Source organism: Podarcis vaucheri, assembly GCF_965113315.1.
Source record: "Podarcis vaucheri genome assembly, chromosome: 7".
In the NCBI taxonomy this organism is placed as follows: domain Eukaryota; kingdom Metazoa; phylum Chordata; class Lepidosauria; order Squamata; family Lacertidae; genus Podarcis; species Podarcis vaucheri.
Genome location: NC_138765.1, coordinates 65,763,011 through 65,784,363, shown reverse-complemented (window position 1 = coordinate 65,784,363; position 21,353 = coordinate 65,763,011). Strand labels below are relative to the sequence as shown.

The window sequence follows — 21,353 nt, the reverse complement described above, 5'->3', positions numbered from 1 at the left end:
GTAGTGGTTATAGAGTACTGAACTTTCCCATCCTTCCATAAAACCCCTCTAAATCCCATAGAATTTCTATTACGGTACAAAAGCAACTATCAATAGGCACGACTTACATCTGACACTTGAATGCAGATGCTCCCATGGTAGAGGTCATTCCATTTCTTCCCTCTCACACCGAGGATGCTTTCTGCAGCTATTGAGCATGCTCAGTCCTCCTTGGGCCATCCTCTCCCCTCCCACACACTTTTAGTGGTTTTCTCCTCCTCCAGGTTTTCTGCACCTATGCAAATCTTGGGATCTCTTGAGTCTCCTGATACTTTTCTCCTGTACATGAGCGATGGCACCCACACAACCTAAGCATCAGAAAAATGGGAATGATGATAACTAGTGGAGCATTTCTTCTGCAAATAAGGATTGCTGGGTTATGTAGCAAGCTCCAGTCCTCAAAGAAATGTTTCCTGGAAAGCTGGGCTACCACAAGAAATCAAGTTCACCTTTGCCTGCTCTCTCCCACTTCCAATCAACTGCACTTGTCTCTTAATTGTAAACAATTTTTTCAGCCTTTTAAACCATCGTGCCTGCAGGGGGTTAGGATGCATAAGCAAGCATGAAAAGCCTGAATAAGACAAAAAAGCCCCGGTCTAAAGAAAGCTAGTCACAAACCCCATCATTATGGGTTTTTCTTTAGAGTGGGTCCCCAAAATAGTAATTTTTAAAGGAAAGACTGATTTTCCTCATAACAATAGCAGAACACTGCTATACTACTTCAGTGGTCAAATATTTCAAAAAAGGCAGCTGTTGGTGAATATTACTGCTTTACAATATTCTCATATTTATACTTCAGGCTTGAAAAATGATTGTAAGACATTAGGCATAAGATCAGTAAATTTACTTTATTAAAATTTCTTCATGCTCATCCTCTTTAAAATGCATAATTTTCATGATTTCTTTTCATATTACAATAAAGTTGAACAAACTTCTCTAGCATAAACCACATTTCCTTTTATTTTTAACTCTGAAATCATAAATTCAACTTGTATGTTTTTATGCTATCAAAGCCAACATAAATACAGTATTTACAGAACATTCAAATATGCTTTGCACTGTTGATCTGCCATCATAGAGGAGATCCATTTTGAGACTAAAAGACGTTTAAAATCCAAACTATCGCTTCACAAGTGGAAGATGTTTCAGCCTAGAAAAAAGCAAATGGGAAGAACTGAATAAGTAAATAATGGAAATAAACATCTAGAATTGAACCATTATAATCCATTTCTCTTATCAGCTAATCCAAACAGAGTCTTCAAGATATTGATTTGACCAGCAATCCAAAGAAGTCCAGGTATATTATGAGCTAAACAATGAACAACATATCTGCCACTGTTCCCCAGTATAAACAAATCTCCCAACCCCAATAAATAAATTTGACAAAAAGTCACCACTTAAACTAGCTGTTCTCTGAAAGCATGAATCCCTTATTGTGGTCCAATATTAGTGAACGAGGTAAGCAAAGAGATGCACAGACTGAAAAATGAGTCAGACAATCTGATCCAGGGAGATTTTTCTTATAATAGGGCAAACACTGTAACTGCCAATAAAACCTCTGAATGATGGAAGGAGACAACTGTGGTATTGATTTTTCCAGACCTGATAAAGGTTTATCTTAATCACACACATTCCATTTTTGTTGAATGTGAAATGGAACAAGATCAGAGCTATTGGGAACTTAAATTTAGACGAGCAGACTTTCAATTTCGTATCTAATTTTTGTAGTGATCTATGGAAGAAAATGGGCAAATATATCTGCCAGAAAAAATAAACATGTTTTAACTGAACTATGCCCCAGTGATTACGATGAAATTAGATGTAGAACGCTAGAATTCCTGGGACTAAGACCTATGGAACTTGGTGGGAATTGCTCCTGAGTAGACATGCCTAGGATAGTGCTGTAAACTTTGTTGAACAACTCGGGAAGCAAACAGCAACTACTTGTTTATTTCTTCCACTCCCTTTAGATAAAGTATCTCAAATAGATCTATCCCAGTTTAGACAATATCTTAGTCTGGCTCATCATGGGCAAAACACTGTTTGATACGTCTGTCAGTGATGTGCTAAATCTTAAAATAAGGTACTCCAGGGAAAAGAGAACCAGGTCAGTGATATTGTTGCTAACTAAAATTACAGATGCTAAATGCCCAAGACAAGTGCTAATGCTGAAGTCATTAAGAGTTTCTGAACAGCCTGATTAACAGTCTCAAAGTCTCAATTTTCCCTTTCCTCTGGTAATTGTTGCCTTGACAGCTTTTAGTGACCAGACCATAAAATACTGGGATGCAGGTACTCATATTAAAGTCAAGCGTTCTGTTATGGCCATTATAATTTGCCTCATGAGTTTCCAGTAGGGTTCCTTTCCCTCTGCTTGCTGACCTGTTTTAGGAGAATTTTTCTGAGGCGTGTATATTCTGCAAGTTGATAGTGCATATGAAGCTACCTTACAGGTAACAAACTTGGGGGGGGGAACCACTCCCAAAATTCTAGAACTTTCTTTTAGTAAATTCTGAGATGAACAGAGCCATAGGTAAGCTATGCAAAGGACAGTGTAGGCTATAGTGCACAATTTCTTTGGAAGCAACTTAAAATACAACCCACTGGGACAGATTTATTAGAAATTGAGAAATTAAAGCATTTTTTCTATAGGAAGTGTAATAAATAAACAAGGAGCCTTGGTAAGACTCAGCTAAATTGTCCAAGAAAGTTTACCAACCCCCCCCCCCCCAAAAAACAGTAAACTGTTGAAAAATCTGGAGCCTTATCCCCTGGAAACAAGCATTTGAAACTAGGCAAAGGGCAATTTGGAGGCTACGTGGGGAGAAAAGAGTTGATTATTTCCCCCCTACTACAAAATGTTTTTTTCCTAAGGGATTTTTTAAAGGTATCCGGATTGTTACACATATTTGTGGTGATAAAGAACCCTGAAGCACCACTACAGGGGGTGCATGGGAGGCTTCCCACTTAGTTGAGGTACAGATGGGGCCCAGGTAAGGTTCAGTTGCTGCCGCAGAGGCAGTTGGGGGAATACAGCCCTGCACCAGAATCTGCTGAACCTAAGAGAAGAACTGGAACAAGGCCAGTCTTTCAATGACAATGGGAGGAGGAGATGCCAGAGAGGAACCCTGTGTTCCCCTCAACCCCACCGCCCCAGGAGAAGCCAGGTCCCTTTGAGGTCTCAGGGCCACATGTGGCCCCAATGGCCAAGTTCTGGAGCTGGTCCAAGACACTCCTATCACCTCCTGGATCACAATCTCTTCCCTGGTGGGAGGAATGTTAGCCATTGGGAAGATACAAGCACCACCGTGGGTGGCCTCTGCTCCCCAAATCTTGTCATCCGAAGGGTCTGCTGAAAACACCCTCTGAGGCAAGTGTGCCATTTCTAGCTGACTAGTGATGTCTTCTCTCTAATCTGCTTTGATGAAAAAAGACCAAAGCTTGTTCAGTACAATATGGGGAAGCATTCTCTGTCACTTGACCTGCACAGGGGGGGCAGGAAGGAAGGAACAAGTGGGAGGGACAACCCACCTGAGGATCTCCGCCCCCCCCCACTGGAAAATCAGCCCCTTCATCTCTTTACCTTCTGAGAAGTTCCTGTGGTGGGATTTCTGTGGTCTCTTCCTCACTGTTGCTGCTATCAGCTGTGTCCGAGCCACTGTTTTTCTCCGAGTCACTGTTTTTCTCCGATTTCTTATTCTTGTGTTTGCCCTTGTGCCTGCTTTTCTTGTGTTTCTTTTTCTGCAAAACAAGTTCTAGGACTGATATGATGCACCTTACAAAGAGAAATCCAAAACTCAAAAAAATGAATTTTTTATAGTATGAGCATGTCATGTATGAGATGACACAATGGTTATTCCAAGATAAAAGCTGGAAGAAGCTCAATAAGGTTGGCTTGATGATATTTGTCAGAAAATGAGCCCTATCAACTTTAGTGGGTTTTACTCTTAGGAAGGTGTTAGCCAAAATGTAGCTGAAGAGTCCCCCTCACTCTGAGGTTACTAATAAATAACTACATTTAACACCCTCAGTTATTCCAAGCCTCCAGTCCTTATGGGATTTACCCAATGAAGGCATGTCAACACCAAGCACAGAATTTACATAGGGCAGGAACCTCATGATTGTACAGGAGCTGACATGTGCAGAATTCAACAAATTTAAGCGCTATTTCTATCATCTGCACACCACAAGCTGCTGAGACTAGATCCATGCAGGGAAGGTTTATGCATAAAAGCTGAAGCCCCAACAATAAAACATTTGCAGCAGCAGGAGGAGGGGCTGACCAGTGCAATTCTGTTCAGTGGAGAGAACTGCACAGCATCTCCATAGGACAATTATTATACTGTATGCATTTTCTATGGTTTTGCATAAATCTCAGTTTCTGCACCCAAAAAGTCAAATTGAAAAATCACCTTCTCCTTTTTGTGTTTGTGCTCTCTCTTGGTCTTGTGTTTTTCTCTGCTCTTTTTAGGTTTTGCTTTCTTAGTGGCTTCAGGAGAACTTGTAAGCTGGATTTCTTCATGCTTCAAAAGAGTGTCTAAAATCAAATCACATACAGAGTAAGTGCCTGATCAAGAAACATCAAAAATACTCAAGGAATGTCAACCGTTAGTTTTTAAGTCCTTTCAAAGAACTTGACATCCTACTAAAGCTTTTATATCTTCATAGAAGCTACAGGCTTTGATACTGAAAAAAAAGTTCTGTCTTCTTCCAAATCTACTGATTCTGGAAACTGTACAGGGCCTCAGCAGGATTCAAATTTTCCTTGCTCAGGAGTCTGTGGTTCAATGATAGTATTTTCAATCAACTTTCAAATATTTCTCAAAAATGACAGAAACAAAGTTTGTTACATTCTTAAAAGTAAATAAACATTTTCTAGTGAGAAAAATACTTGTGAGGTAAGAAAATTCCTAGGGAAAAAAGGCCCAATTTAATATCATAACCCCCCCCAAAGGGATCTCTCCCCCACTCCCAACCATGCTACAAGGAGATCCAGGTGCACTTAAATAATAAAGGATCTTAAATGTGTTTCATTCACAGGTTACTGCATGCTCTCATGATAGAAGAAATTGAACAGGGAGGAAAATCCCTTAATGCTGTGATGACATTTTGTGACTCTGCCGAAAAATCCTTTTGGCAGGCATGATGTTAATACAAGCTCAAAATTGTCTACACAACTAGTTTGCCTTCACATTTAACTTCATAAAGAAAGTCCTCAATATTCCTGTATGCAAACTTTTAAAAATATACACTCAGACAAACTACAGAATTGCAATTCATACAAAATGTTCACACATTATGCTGAAATGTATTTACCAGAAGCAGCAGCTGGTGGCAATCTTGGTCCAAATTCCTCTCCTGGTTCAGCTATGTCCATTGGGAGTGGAGTTAAGGTAACGGGAAGCTTGGGTGTGATTACTTCACTTTCTTTAATGGGAAAAGCACAATTTTAAAAAAAGATGAAGTGGCGCTTTGATAATAATGTCTCAAGTATAATACCACAACAAGAATCACCATGCTAAGCCAAACATATATCCCTTGATTTGTTGGTCCATTCAGAATCCCATCTCTGACAATGATAAGGTAGAAAAGGTTCTTATAATATATTTCTATGAGCTTGTGCCACATCAGAGCCTTTTCTCTTATTTAAAGGGACTTTAAGGGTTTCTGTCGACAATTAATGTACAGTTGGTCTAGTAAACTTTATCCTATCTCCAGTTCTACTTACAGGGTATATCAGAAAGTGTCAGGATTTCACCAAGGTCTCAAGACCACACAAGAATTCTTCAGACACTTAGGGCTGATTCACACATAATACGCAACACAAAACCATCCCTGTGCGTCCCTCTTCTTGCGCTCCATCAGTTGCTTCCTTTTTTGCAGAAGCCAAAACTTGCTAGGATGTGGCAGCAAACTACAGCCTGCACTTGCCCTCCAAATCAGTATGATACAATTAAGTTCAAACCATGGTTTTCAATCCTGGTTACGAAGGAAAGCACAAGCCCCCATATGGACATAGTGGCAAACTACAGTTTGGATCAAACTGGAACTGCCGTATTTTTCACTCTGTAACACGCACCTGACCGTAACACACACGTAGTTTTTACAGGAGGAAAACAAGAAAAAAATATTCTAAATGAAACAGTGGGTGTATGATTTTTGTGGTTCATGCTGTGGCCACAGACATGTGATCTGACGGTGAGTTTGGGGTAGCCCAGTGCAAAAATCCTGAGGATCCATGCTTTGTAACCACATTTTTGCGCCATTGCGGCCCCATGAAACAGTGGGTGCGTGTATGTTTTTTGGTGCAGGCTGTAGCCATGGACATGCTATGTGATCTGATGGTGAATTTGGGGTGACCCAGTGCAAAAATCCTGAGGATCCATGTGGATCCGTGCTTTGTAACTACGTTTTAAGTGGGGAGGAAGGAAAAGCACTCAAGGGACAAGGAGCACGTGTGGGGTGTGTGAAGAAGGAGCTTTTCGGGGAGCTGAGCAGGGAGGAAAAGAGCACTGCTGCTTTAAAGGTATACTTAAGGTATTTGCCCTGTGCCTGGGGTTTTTTCCATTTAACAGTTTGCAGCCTGTTCCTTCTGCTCCTTGTTTTGAGGCAGAATAGATTTGAGCAAGTGAGTAGGACTTGGATTGCAGGGGATTCACCATTAGCTGTGTAAAAGCGCTCCTCCTTGCAGCCTTCCACTTTGTTTGTACACGTGGCTACTGGTATCAGTGATAAGCAGCCACCAGCAGCAATAGAATGGAGCACAAAAAGCGATAGGGGCACTAGGACCCAGACAATGCTCAAATCTATCCTGCCTGAAAACAGCTGAGAAGCGGGGGATTTGCCTAGTTTCCCTGTCTCCCTCATCCCTTGCCCTCCCCAGCCTTTTTTTTTTTACTTCCTGGTTTTCACTGCGATCCTGGCTGAGATCTCCAGGTTGGTTTTTTTTTGCTGCTGGTTGCTTAAATTTTATCCTTCCTGATCCAAGCCCTCCTGTGCCCTGCTGTCCCCTCTGCAGCCTCATTGCTCCGTTTAGAGAGCGCACGGACCTTTGCTAGCTGAGGCTGCAGCAGCTGTTGCTGGCTACTTTAAAAGCGCCTGCTGGCTTTGAGCCGCCTGCCTCCTCCCAGCTCGCTATGGCTCCCGTCTGTCCCTCCTTTTTAGATTAGATTAGATTAGATAAATTTATTGTCATTGTCCGTATATACACAGTATACACAACAACGAAAATCAAACACCCACCCAAAGACCGGGTTCACACATACATCTGCACGCATCTCTGACACTCCCATCCCATTCAGACACAATCCATAAAACACAACACAATCCAGAACATAGCATGACCCACTAAAGGCACAACATAACCTAAAACCTATCTCATTCCTTCCTACTCCCTGCTTGCTAAACCTTGCAACTGGCCCTGAGATCATTATTTAGTGCAATCAGAGCTCTTGGATAGAAACTATTCAGAAGGCGTGTGGTTCGTGTTTTCATTGTCCTATATCTTCTGCCCGAAGGTAATAGTTCAAAGAAGTTGTGAGCAGGGTGGGTGGGATCTCTCAGAATATTATGTGACTTCTTCAAGATGCGAGACGTGAAGATCTCATCCAGGGTTGGTAGTCGGAGCCCAATAACATTCTGGGCAATTTTAATTGTTCTCTGTAAAGCTTTTTTATCCGTTTCAGAGCTGCTCCCATACCACGATAATATACTATAGGTCAAGACACTCTCGATGGTACTATGATAATAGGACAGAAGTAGGTGCTGGGATAGATTCAGTCCCCTGAGCATTCTCAGGAAATACAACCTCCCCTGCACCTTCCTCACAACCATATTAATATTTGCAGTCCATGAGAGGTCCTCCGAGATATAAATGCCCAGGTATTTAAAACTACCAACCCTCTCCACTTCCTCGCCATTTATGTGCAATGGTAAAAATACACTTACCTACTCCCATGTAAGCGGCTGTTGCCCGCTTTGCTGCCATGGCTCTCCTTCCCTCCCTCCTCCCCGGCTCCTCCGAGCCGTAGGTCGCTTTAAAGCAAGCAAAGTGAGAGCCTCGTAGAGCGTGTAAGCGGCTCTCGCTTTGCTTACTTTCAGAGAGCCCCTCCTCCTGGCTGTAAAGCAAGCAAAGCCCTGCAAGCGGCTCCCGCTTTGCTTGACTGACTCCGATCCAGGGCATTCGCTCCGTAGCACTCACAGGCATTTTCCCTTACTTTCTAGGAGCAAAAAAGTGTGTGTTTTGGAGCGAAAATTATGGTACCTGAAGCACTATGCATTAGAAAAGGGAGTACAAGGCTCACTACCATAGCACCAAAGCACAGTTTGACACCGTCCTGGACTAGCCACTGATTTTTACCTTGTTCATGAAGTGAAGGAGCACTTGGCACATCACAAGGCTTCAGACTTTCAGAATCTGGTTCTGTCACTGGTGTTGTTTGCTCTTCTCCATCACTTTCTTCTTCAGATGATTTTTCATCTGAGGAGCTGGCAAAGATGGCCTTAAATAAATCCATTGATGGCCTGCTTTCTTCTTCTGTTTCTTCATTCTGACCAGTACTTTCACTTAGTGTCTGCACAAGAGAACCAAAAGGAAAGAGGTTTACTTAACATATTTTGATTTAAATGCCCCTTTATGAATGTGAATAGCAAACACAGGTTTTCTAAAGATCAGCAGACTATAGAGCCATGATGACCACAACATTTCAGACACTGCTCTGCTCTGCTCCACACAATGTTAATGTGGCTAAAATGGCAGAAATAAAATGCTTATTGTAAGATTTATGTTAGATACTCATGAGAAGTGCTTAAACCCCTGGTCTTCCAGATGATTTGCTCATCTGGAGATAGAGTTTAATGTCTTGTTTAGAGCAGATTTCTTCCCCTGAGAAGGGGCCACCAATTCGTCAATTCATTCAAATTCCAGCTATAGCTCTCTTAACTGCTTGGCCTTTGGATGAGGGTGGCTGTTGCTTGCTCTTGCTAAGTCTGTGCTTCCTTCAGTCTCATGCTCTTGACCTTTCATTTTAAAGAAGAATCCACTCCTGTATTACAACAGTCTACAACTAGTTGTAGCACATTTCTGCCTGTACTGGGCACCGGGACAAAGGGAAAATCAGTGACGAGGAAGTACCCTAAATGCTCTGTGTACAATCACTTGACCACTTGGCTGCATCCCCACTTCTTCACAAGGAAGATCCATGTGAAGAACATACAATGAAAGCATCAAAACTCTGGCACTACTGTACCTTGTTAGAAACAGCTCCAGTACTTCTGTTTTTGTCCTTTGCTTCAACCAGTGCTGGCGACTGTGCCTCCTGTACAACCTTTGATCTAGCCACGCTTATGAACTCACTAATGGCATCATTTTTCTTCTTCTCTTTGTCAGATACATCCCATCTAGATGGTTTCTTTGGCTCTTAAAAGATACAAACAAAATTCCCATATTTCTTTAGTTTTCCAGTTATATTGATTTTGTCATTACTGCTTATATTTTAAAGCATATTTGATATTTAAATAGCAGTTGGAGGTTATTGTTTTTCTTTTGCTATTCATGCACCAGGTGCTTGGCATTGTGCATCTGTCCTGTTTGATTCCCCTCTGGTGTTCCTTAAAAGATAGCATGCTATTTTAAAATGCCTCAAGTACCAGCATTTCAGTGGCCTGAATCTTTTACTCCCAAGTGATAACAAAATGGACCACTTACTGTTTGAAGCATTATTTTCTTGCATTCCTGCTTTTGTGGGTTGGCTCAACATGCTTGATGTCGCATCTGATACAGTCAAGAAGTTGAACACAGAATACTTGTCACATTTCACTTTGGGCAGTCCAACAATACATGACCTGATGAAAATTTTAAAAATGGGGTTTTCACATCAAGTTTCTTTTTTGCTATCACATAGAAATAAGATCACACAAAAGGAGAAACAAGCAAGCTGTTTACAAGTGAAGCATAATTTTAGACATTTGTGGAAAATGACTTATTGACAAGAATCAAGACTAAAATTAACAATGTGACTAAGAAGGCCTAAAGAAGAAGGTTTTCATGCGGAATCTACATTTTCTAAAATTAGCTTTTTTCATATCTAAGCATCTGTTCTTCAGCTATTCAATGCTATTTAGAAACTCAAGCAACTTACTCTGAATAGGGATCAGGAACATTAAACCTTTTGCACAATAATTTGTCCGGGTGCCACTCAAACGCCTCTCTTGTCAGCTTGCCAAACATCTTCATCTTTGCAGCAGCCTCTTTGTCACTGACAGCTGTCTAAAATAATCACAAAGGGATTAGTATCTAGAGTGCTGGAGGGGAAATAATGTACTAGCTACAGTAAATGCACACTGACTCTGAATTTAGTCGCTTCCACACACAATTTTTTAAAAACTGAAATTTATGAAAAATAAAACTTTGGGAATGATCTTAAAGAGAGGAGCTTTGTGGAGGTGAATACAGGTCATCACAATTCACTGGTTACTGAAGGACTGAAGCAGAACAGACCTCTTCATCACGAGGAACTTCGACTTTTTCTGTGTCGTCTTCATGCTTTGCAGTGGTAAACCTTGAGGCCAACACAGAGCTGGAGGACTTGTAGAGCAGGGCAGCACGAGAAAACTCATCTTGCTCTCTTCCACGCTCCCACTCGGTCATACTGTGATCTAAGCAGCTTTCTAGCACATCTATAGAAAGAGAGGAGGAGTGAACAGGAGCCCATAAAACTAAACTAAAAACACACAAACAAACGAACCTTGTACAACACATATACAAAGGGGAGTGCATTTCTTATCTCAATCAAGTTGTTCACACCAATAAATGGTACACAAAAAAGCATAAACAAAAAGGAAAACTACAAGACAACGGCCTCAAAAGAAGCACTAAAAAGCCATGAACAGCCAAAGTGTCATTCTGGTTCTAGGAAACAGAAAACTGTATGGTTGCATTAAAATACAAATTCTAAGTGAATCACTATCATACAACTGTACAATGACATCACATAAGATTTCCTGAAGAATATGGTGTCAAAATGTATTAGACATACCAATAGTCAACATCATAGTAAATTTCTGTATATTAGTACCAGTCTGACACCCTGCCCCTTCTTTGCATTTTGTTACCCCTCTGCTTTTCACAAGCACAACATTTGGATCCAGATGTAAAACCTATTTCATGACAGGAAAGAAGAGCTGCATGTGATTTTGCCAATTACCTTTCTTTCCATCTTTAAGACCTTCTATGTAATTTTCGTATCTCTTTTGTTTCTCTGGATTTTTTGCAAATGGTTTGAAGTCACTAGATCCAGTGGTGGCCAGCTGGGTTCCTAGCACCAATTGCCACCTCTGTGGAGTAACAGGTAACACAGGCACCTGGGATTTGTCAGACAAGGGCCCCTGAGGCTGGAGGGCTGGAGCTTTCACTTGCTGTTCTGCTGCCTGTTTCACTTCTCGGATTCTTTCTTTGTCTTTATCTGACAAATATTCCAAAATGGAAGTCGCTGGACCTAAGAAAGAAACGTTATGGTGTAAAAAGAGAACAAGCAAAACTTTTGTTTTAAGAATCTAAACAGTACAGTGCTTTAAATATATTTGCCAACACTTGGAATTGTCCTTGGAAAGGAACTGGCTAAAATAGCATCCTAACCTGACAAGCAAGACGGCCTTCAAATTTAGGCCTTCAACTTTAGCCTATGGTCAAGAAAAAACAAACAAGAGGATGCACGGACTTTCTCAGTGAGCTTTCAATGCTGAAGAGCCTGTGAACCTACTGAGTAAAAATGTATGCGAAGTCTGAAAAGATGAAGCGCACGCATGCACACACACACACACACAGACCAGAGTAAATACAGCCCAGAATATCTGTGCTTGTTATGTATGATTACAAGGGGGATACCCATTAACCCACTGGGTTAATCAATGTTCACTAAGGAGGGGTCTGATCAGTAAGGAGAGGACTGCTGTAAACTTCAGAAATGAATGCCTTTAATACAAATTTGCCAATAAAAACCCCCTCAAAATGGTCAAAGCAACAGGAACCTACAATAGAAACATGTGAAATGCAAGGAATTATACAGCATCCTGGGTACCTTCCAGACTCTTCTCGCCCAGCAACTCCCTCCGCTGAGCAGCAGTCTTCTGGTGTCTGCTTTGCAGTGCTGCATCACTCTCAAGTTTCCCAGTGGATTCTGCTAATGTCTGCACTAAATGAGAGTTTTCACTGCTAACTTTTAGCACAGGTCGAAAGTAATGGACTGGTCTGTAATCCCTTGGCAGGTCAGGAGGAGGATAAATCTTGTAAAGGAAAAGCAACAGAGAACATTGAATATTTTGTAGACGTAGTCTCATTTTGATTACTTAAGCTTTAAATATATACAATGTCTCTATCAATCACAGGACACAGTCCAAGTTTAAGACTGAAATCAGGTGTACAAACCAGTACACAGAATTAGGTCCTGCTCATTCTGCAATATTTCACCTGTAAACAAAATCCCTGATAGCCACAGACCATCAAACACCATCACATGGCACCAAGTTGCCCTAATACATCCACAGCTTCTCTTGTTTTCATAATCTTGTCAACCTCTGCAAAAACGCCATCTTCCATTACAGAGGTACCTCTGGTTATGAACTTAATTCGTTCCAGAGATCCATTCTTAACCTGAAACTGTTCTGAACCTGAGATACCACTTTAGCTAATGGGGCCTCCCGCTGCCGCCGTCGTGCAATTTCTGTTCTCATCCTGAGATAAATTTCTTAACCCGAGGCACTACTTCCGGGTTAGCAGAGTCTGTAACCCAAAGTGTTTGTAACCAGAGGTGTTTGTAACCCGAGGTACCACTGTATATGGCAAGTTAAATTGCATCTAGAACTATGCTACTTAATCACTGGAAGAATAAATCTGTGTCATTTCCCCCGGCAATACATTCTCAGTTGCCAGGTTCAAATCAGGGCAGTGGAGTTCCAACCATTCACACCTTCCCTGCCTTATTTTTAGGGTAGAGAAAGAATAAAGAAGTACAGAGAGTTTGTGAAAACCTGATAAGCTGCATTGGAGAGATCCTCCTAACTTTCAAACAGAATTAGTAAGATGCCTGTTTGGGTTAAGCAAGCAAGAATGAATTCATCTTGTTGAATTGTTTGACAAAAATGCTTTTTGGGTTTTTTTGTGCTGTGGATTTTGAAAATGAAAAATAATCTTGTTGGCAATTTAACAGATAAAGGAATTGATACCACTAGAAGCACTTCTGTTTATACAGCTAAGCCATCACCAGCATAAATAGGGAGGTAGTTGGCAGTTCGAGTTTCCTACCATAAACCATTAACATATCTCCTGATCTCCTCCCCCATACCAATTTGAGCAAAAATCTGCAGGTATGTAGGGAAAGGGAGCTATCTTATGAAATGCCTTGTTCAGGGGAAAAATAAATTAGTTTACGTACCTTTTGAGAAGTTATAGACTTAGATGGTGGTGAGAACCCATCCAAAATTTTCCCAATGTACTTATGTTCTCTCTCTGTTCCTATGAACAAAATTAGAATGCGTAAGTGGTTTCAAAGCAAAAACAAATGGGAGCAGAGCTGGGCAATATATGGCAACCTCCTCTACAAGACCCTCCCTCTAGGAAGTTTCAGATGAACAGGATTTTGGGGTTCCAGAAATTCCACATTCATACCCTGCTTGCTTCTGTACTGCTTAGGTGCTGTCCATCCATACAACCCATCTCCGGGTTCCTCATCTTTTAGAACAGTATCATATTTAGAAAGTGATTCAGTAGCATAAATGTCGTCATCTTCATCTTCTAAAGCTCCTACACCAAAAGCCTAAGGAAAACAATATAACGTAGAATGGTTACAACTGAATATTTCAACAGTCCACTAAGTGTTTGTCTTACAAAAATTGCACATGGGGATCTACAGTTAATTTCAGGGTGCTGCACTTATAACTGTGTACACTGCAACCCTGGCAGGGCCCCTACTGCCACCCTGGCACCAACATGGGCACAAGGTCATATACACAGAATTCACAAGGAAGTCAATGCACTCCCTTGTTTGGTTCTACCAGGCCGCAGGCTATCTTGCTTGTCAAGTTAGGATGCTATTTAGCCAAGTCCTTTCCAAGGATAATTCAAAGTGTTGTCAAATATATACAAGGCAGTATACTGTTTTAATCTAGGGAATCTAAAAGGTTAAAAAAATTCTCATATGAACCACTCTAGTTACTGAGGTAAACAAAAGAGGCCTGGCTCCATGCACCACCACACGGGGACTCAAAACTGGCAATAGTTCAGGACAGGGCCTTTTCAATGACAAGCTGCAAAAGCTAGTGATCTATATGGATTAAGCAGGGCTCCTAAAAGAATTTATTACACACATTACCTCAGTATACTTCTTTATCCTCCTAGCACATGTCATTACCTGCAAAACCTCTACCTAACACGAATGCAACTATGGATACTATGGAGCACCACCTTCCCGCTGTTCCTCGACATGGTTTGGAGGCTGGCGGTGGGGAGAAGCGCTGCTATCCCCACCGCCAACCCCACAAGCTCGGGGGACAGCGGGGAGGCGGAGCGCCGCCTTCCCGCTGTTCCCCGACCTGGTCTTTGAGGCTGGCAGTGGGGGAAAGGAGCCAGCCCCAAAGAGCAGGTCGAAAGGAACCCAAAGCTCTGGAGGCTTTGGGTGAACACACAGAATGCACCTTGTTTTAGAGGGGGAGAACAAGAAAAAAATTTTTCCCCTGTTCTCCCCCCCCCTATGGTCCGGTGCGTCCTATGGTCTGGTGCGTCCAATAGAGCGAAAAATACAGTAAGTCTGCCTGAAGGATGTACCAAGGTGCTATTTATTTCCTGATATTTTTACACAAACCATGTGCCTTTTATACTAGTCATGTGTCTTGTTTCTGAGAAACCACTTAAGAACTCACAGAAATGGAAATAAAGATGTGGACGAGCTTCCACGTAGCACACAGGCATTTACTAGAATTCTGCAAACAGCAAAACTTCTGTTCTGCTTTAAATGTACTTTGAGCTTTTTCATCAACAAGCATGACTGGCTCCAGGCTTTTTGGGAGAAGGGGCCTGGCAATGTGCCAGTGAGCGAGTACCCAAATCCCACTCCATGTAGGTGCAACAAACATCAAAGAAGGGATCTTCTTTCCTCAGGACAGAGGGCACACAGCGATGGCTGCTGCTAGCAACAACCATCAGTTTCAAGCAGGAGAAGACAGGCAAGCGAATGATGATACCTTTTGCTCCTAGGTGCCATTGCTGCTGACTCAGGTGGGTGGATGGTAGAACCACCATTCACTGTTAGGAGGGATTGGGTGGGGGCGATGAGCAAGTGGCGCAAGCTTCTGCTCCTCCCACCCATTGCCGCTCAATTGTTCACCTAGCAAATGAGTGGCAGCTGCTGGTTCTATCCTCTCCCTTCACAGCAGCTGCTCCTGCCTCCCACCGCTCTTGGCTCACATACTAGCAGGTCAACGGCAGCTTCCCTCAACTTCTCAGGCAGGGGAGGGTAGATGAGGGGTGGTTTCCAAGGGCAGCAGGCAGGCAGAAGGGGGTGGAGGAAGAGATGCCAGACCTAGTGCCACTGTTGCTGCCATCCAGGCCCAGATGCAAGTGGGGGCAGCTACTAGTGCAGCTGAGTGAGCATACTTTATGTATAGCAGTATGTCAACACACAAACTTGGCAGCTGCCCACTGATGACCCACAACACTGGCACTGAAAATTAACTGCACAAGGCAAGCGGTGAGATTGATATCATGACACACAAGGCTGGGTACACTGTATACATGCGCAAACCCACACACCATCTACCCAGAATTTAACTCAAATTCTGCAGCAAGATAAGCTGAACTAACTAAGCAATGGAAGCTGACTCCCTTGCTCTCCTTCTCCTAATCAGTGGTGAATAGTAATTTACACTGGGCACTGAAACCACCCATGGAAATCCTCTTTTAGCTTCAAACATTTTAACAGGCATCATCCGTTCACTTATAAGCCCATCTATCTTCACAGCCAACAAGGGTGAAAAAAGTTTTAACCAGCCGCATTTTACCTGGCCTGAAATACCAAGCTTCCGTCCTTTACTGTGCCGCAGATCTCTAAAATTTGAGTTTTCAGTACTGGGGTTGAAAAGATCGATGTGTTCTTCTGAAGAGCCAAATAAGGCTTTGGTGGGATCCAAGCCTTTGTACCCAAGTCCATGGACGTTATCTTTAGGAGTCAGGTCTACAGGCACTACATCTTTGGGTGCAAACGTCACGTTTTCTGGGCGATATTCATCCTCTTCTTCCTTTAGGAAATTAACACACATTTGTAACTAAGCATTGTTACTGAGGTCAGCAAAAAGACCTTGCTTGCATTCATCCCAAGAAAACCTTGCCTCAATCCTTCCTCTGCTGCAGGGGACAACAGTTTTGTGTCCAGAAGCCACAGGCTAACTGCAGAGTTGAATCCAGTGGAGGGACAGGCCAGAACAAAGATGAGCCTCTGCTCTCTCCCCAACCCCATTTCTCTTCATCCAGAAGGCTGCAGGGACAGATAACTCTCATCTAAACTGACCACTTGTAAAAGGCTTTTGAAATTAGGCCAATGGACTCATGTGGCTCCAGGATGCCCTGCTCTGCTCCATTGCGAGCTGTTACATTTGCAAGCTTTTTGGGGCTGAGACTTCTTTTTGGTTAGCTATGCTATCTAGTAAATGTCTACATACAGTAATAGTGATCTCGAAAATTGGAGTAACAGTTTAAGAAGAATGTTAATGTCATCGGAAATGATCCTTTGTGTGCTTTGCACAACTGCAGATGAAACAAAAAAGTGGCCCCCACCCAAAGTAAAGTGTTGCACAAGCAATACCTCTGACTCCTCAGATCCAGGGGGCAAAGCACAGCCATATATTTTCACTTCAGGCTCTGCAACCAAGTATGAAGACACAAGGTTAAATTTCTATCATTCTTCATTATGGTAACTATGCAAAGGGCTACACTGCTGTGGCTCCACTGAAGTGGGTCACAATAAGGTTGACATAGAATGGAATGCAAGAGCCAGCTTGAATTCTCACTCGCCATGAGGATTCATGCCAAGGCCAGTCACAATTTCTCAGCCTAATCTAACTCACTGTGGAGGGGAAAACTACCTTGAGCTCCTTGGAGGAAAGGTGGCATATAAGTGTAATAAATAAATAAATGGGGATTATACAAACAACTTTATAGTGGACTGGAATAGACAGATCCCTTTTTTTATGTTGTTGAGTGATACAATACAAAACATTTCATGGAATATACCAGGCTTCTGCTTCCGTGGTTTCCTCTTTACTCTAGGCCCAACTCCTTGTCCTTCTTTCCAGCCCATTTTTCGCAACAAGTCAATACCAATGGTTATTCTGAAAAGGAAATTTATTATTAGTTTTTGTAACCACATATCCTAAAAACTTTGTGTAAACAATACCTGCAAACATCAAGCAAAACACAGGCTAAGTTTTCAGAGCTCTAGATTTCGCATCAGTGAAGTCTGAGGAGGAAAAGCTGGTGTTGCCGAGTCTATGTCCCCTTCCCCAATTTTAACCCATTATCAGTCGTATTGCCTTTTATTCATGAACACAAATAATTTTCCATAATAGGTACTTACTTTGCAGGTGCTATAAATTCATCCAACACAGTGGCTCCAGGGATCGGGCCAACAACTCCTGCAAGTTGTTTGGCCTTCTCTTTTATTTTATCTTTGCTTTTGGAAGCAAATTCATCTGTAATTGAAATTTCCTTTGGTGCTATCCCGTGTTCACCAAGATCCTTTGGAGCAAGGGGAGAAAGTAAGAAGAAACAAATCAAATTAGAAAGGATTCCTCCTCAATCCACATATTAAAACAATTATATTGAAATGAAAACAAACAAACAAAGAGCAGCTTCATTGTAACATAAAATGTATTGGTTCTTGGCAAAACATACTTCATATTTATTGTGCAATGCAGAAATAACAGTACATACATATATACTTAAGACTAATGAATAACCAGAACACAGACATACACATCCCATTTACCTGGAACTTCAAAGGATTATGACAGTGTTTTATATATTTCTTTAAAATGCATTATTTGCAAATTTACCTCTTCATCCATAAAATCTTCTGGCCCCAGAACTGTTTTTTCTGCTCTGTTTTGACGTGATGATACAAAGGTTGACGGTGCCCATCCTTTAAAGACAATAACAGTTCATTCTTATAAGACATGAGTAGTTAAAACACTAGCATAATGTTTCATAGTGGAAATGGAAAGTTATGTTTAAAATTACATAACGTTACCCTGTCTGTAATCCTGTCCACATTCACAAGTGAGTAAGTGCCAGTGAAATCAGCGGTGCTAACCTCTGAGTAAACATGCATAGTATTGCATTGTAATTATGCAGTGCCAATAAGTTAGCATTTACATGGGGCCCCTAAGGCATTTGGACCTAATTCAAGATGCTAGTTTTACTCTATGAGAGCCCAAATGACTTGGGTCCTTCATACTGTTGCAATTACCATCCTCACTTTGTTTCATAGTGATCTCTACGTGAACAGAGCAGCTTTCTGGCTGTGCCAAAAGCATGGGCTGAAGGTGGGTGGTACAGGGGCCTTGCTGAAGCCAAGCAGTTCAGGTCACTGCTTGGATAAGGGACTGTCTGGAACCCCATGAAGACTTCCCTGAGTTCAAGATGGAACAATATAGATGTCTTTTAAATGAAGCAAGCCTGAACCATAAGAGGATTTGAGAGGTACTCCTCCAAATGTCTATAAGAACCAAATAAGTGTTGTTGGTTTTTTTTAAAAAAGGAAATAAATGCCAACAAACTGGAGGCATGATAAAAAGATTAGGATAAAAACTAGTCACAAAATAATGTAAATACATATGATATATAAAAATAATGTAATGGCATCTAATAGCAACTAGAAACAAACAATATATATCTATTCATATCCAAAGCTAAAGAATACCAACAGTGTATAATGAAAAAATATCAGCAAGAAACTGAACAAACGTAGGTTATATTTTAACTGCCACTGGCTTTAACTGGATAGTGCTTTATCATATTCATGTTTTTTGTTTTAAAATCTTTTTGTAAGTCACATTGCAAGGACAATGTGCCACAAAAGCCAGGGTGAAAATTATTCACATTTATAAATATTTTAAATATCCCATTCTTCCTTCAAAGAGCCCAGGGTAGCATAGGTGGTTCTTCTTCCCACCATTTTATCCTCAAAATAACCCTGTGAAGTAAGCTCGCCTAAGAGGTAGCCCAAGGAGTTTTGTGTAAGATAGAAAGAAAAGAACTTTTAGACATTAGTAATTACCCACCTTCTTTTGAGCCCACTGTGTTAAAGTAGCCAGCAGAGAAACCACCACTAAATGCTCCATGGAAACGTTTGTATCGTCCCTTCTCATCTTTGACAGTCTGCTCTTGGAGAGGAACTGGTTTCTTAATTCGCTCACCTGCAATTGTTGTTTTAAGAAGCATAAATTAATCAGAACAGTGAATGAAAGGTGTAAAGAGGAGGCATATGGGTTTGCTATTCCACTATGAAAATTAGTTTGCACCCTGCCCAGCAATGCCAATTTATCAAGGCAGACTCAGGGGAGAAAGGGCCTAGAAGCCATTCCTCTCCTGGTTTATGCACAGAGGGCGGCTCCTTCACATGTTACTAGCTCTCTTCCCAAATTCATATAAACAAGATGAGACATGGGGGGGGGGGAGTCAACTAAACATTATGCTAGAGCAGCAACAAACAGGCTCACTAATCAATATGATCAAAAGGTAGAAAATACAGTGATTTTCACTTACTTTTCCATTCCAACTACACCCTACCTCCAACATGCACTTCTAGCTACATATGGCGCCAGTGAGGAGTCAAACAAAACCACTGGAATATGTACTGTTTCAGTTTAGGAGTACTGAGCTACACACACACGCACGCACACACACACACACACAGCATCATAAGTATTAGGCTGGTTTCGTATGATCAATTTCTTCAGTTCAGCCACTTGCTTAACAGTCTTATGGTGCAAGATTATGGCTATCTACTGAGAAGCAAGTCCCATCAAGTTCAATGAGACTTATTCCCAAGTAGAACTGCAGTCCTAATTCCTACACCATTTTAAGCAAGAATACCTGAACCAGTGTGATCTACACATTAACTGTGGGGACATGCAGGGAGACTAAACATTAGGAAGAACTTTCAGAAGGTGGTGGACCCTCCTTTGGAGGCTTTTAAGCAGACATTGGATGGCCACCTGTCAGGGGGTTCTTGAGCTGCGGTTCCTGTGTTACAGGGGGTTGGACCAGATGACCCTTGGGATCCCTTTCCAACTCTACAATTGTACAATCCTACGAATAGCAACAACTCTCCTTCATTAGAGATTTTAAAGTGGAGGTTGCGAGGCCACCTGTCAGGGGCTCTTGAGCTGCGATTCCTGCGTTGCAAGACCCCTTGGGGATCCCTTCCAGCCCTACAATTCCATGTGCCCATCACCCTTCAGCCCCAGCAGCGATCACCGACAAAGTCATGGGCGTTTTTGTTAGGGTGCGTGTATTAAAAAGTGTTTGAGCTTTCTTTGTGAGATCGACCCAAAAATGGCTGAGCTTTTTGGGGGGATGGTGGAATCACAGACATTTTCTTTAAAATACCACCAAAAAGAGGATACTATGGAGGGAGGCTTCTGCTTTTTGGGGAGGGGCAGAACCTCAGTTTCTTAAATATTTTTTAATGCTTTTAAACACTTCAAGAGAATTTAAGGACTGCCCCCCACAGCCCCACCAGTTGGCTACCCCCATGATCAAAAAGATCGGGTGCCATGGAGTCTGGAGTCCAGCAGCATTTGGAGGTGTGTACCCCACCTCCCCACCCCCGAAATAAAAGGCTTGGCACATCCTTCTAGGCAGGGTGAGGGTCCGCCCCCCATAACCAATAAACACCCCCCAGCCTCCAGCCTGCCTGAGCCCCTTTCCCTGGGACCCTTCTCCCAAACAAGAGGAGCACATCAGCCCCCCCCCGCCCCTTCTCCCCAGTGGACTCTGGGGCGCGGGGTCCCTAGCACAGGCAGTGCTCTCCCCTCAGAGAGGCCCCGAGAAGAAGCGGAGGGAGGTGGGCCTGCCCGCCGCCAACTCACCCTCCTCCAGGGGCTCCAACGGCGTGCCAAAGCTCACCAGCTCTGCCTCCTCGTCATCGTCGCCGCCGCTGCTGCTGCTCTCGCCCGCCGCCATCTTGCCGGGCCTCTAAAGGGGCGGAGGAGCCCCGGTGCCGCCTCTTCCTCGGCCTCCCTCAGCGGGGCGGCGCCTTCGAGCT

General features: G+C 42.4%; 1 protein-coding gene and 1 long non-coding RNA gene across 4 annotated transcripts in view; one reads left to right on the top strand and one right to left on the bottom strand.

Moving 5' to 3' along the window:
* The window catches only part of LOC309536666, a 6,552-nt gene extending 3,786 nt beyond the window's left edge, over positions 1–2,766 (top strand). The window contains exon 3 of the long non-coding RNA XR_014221686.1: positions 1,280–2,766. This is a non-coding gene — a long non-coding RNA (uncharacterized lncRNA). The remainder of the gene's footprint in view (positions 1–1,279) is intronic.
* Positions 869–21,353, bottom strand: GPATCH1 (G-patch domain containing 1). 3 transcript variants are annotated; one of them, XM_082230815.1, is made up of 20 exons: positions 21,178–21,353; positions 19,366–19,500; positions 18,139–18,224; positions 17,661–17,821; positions 17,318–17,415; positions 16,890–16,945; positions 16,090–16,326; positions 13,703–13,850; positions 13,470–13,549; positions 12,117–12,321; positions 11,244–11,534; positions 10,538–10,716; positions 10,179–10,306; positions 9,746–9,882; positions 9,288–9,457; positions 8,399–8,612; positions 5,356–5,466; positions 4,452–4,606; positions 3,623–3,780; positions 869–1,189 (listed from the first exon to the last, which is right to left on the bottom strand). In XM_082230815.1, the coding sequence occupies exons 1-20, from the start codon at positions 21,269–21,271 to the stop codon at positions 1,159–1,161; spliced, it is 2,874 nt and encodes a 957-aa protein (XP_082086941.1). In that variant the 5' UTR covers positions 21,272–21,353; the 3' UTR covers positions 869–1,158. The 3 variants fall into 3 exon arrangements, with proteins under 3 accessions (XP_082086941.1, XP_082086942.1, XP_082086943.1); XM_082230816.1 differs by having other exon boundaries at positions 4,452–4,576; positions 5,356–5,462; positions 8,389–8,612; positions 21,178–21,352; XM_082230817.1 differs by having other exon boundaries at positions 4,452–4,576; positions 21,178–21,347.

What these genes read in the sequence shown, in the direction of transcription:
- GPATCH1 (XM_082230815.1), bottom strand. Translation starts at nt 21,271, where the DNA reads ATGGCGGCGGGCGAGAGCAGCAGCAGCGGCGGCGACGATGACGAGGAG. An exon ending in AAGATTTTATGGATGAAGAG is followed by an intron (nt 17,822 to 18,138) that starts GTAAATTTGCAA and finishes CTTGCTCCAAAG; the next exon opens with GATCTTGGTGAACACGGGAT. An exon ending in CTGGATCTGAGGAGTCAGAG is followed by an intron (nt 16,327 to 16,889) that starts GTATTGCTTGTG and finishes AATTTCCTAAAG; the next exon opens with GAAGAAGAGGATGAATATCG.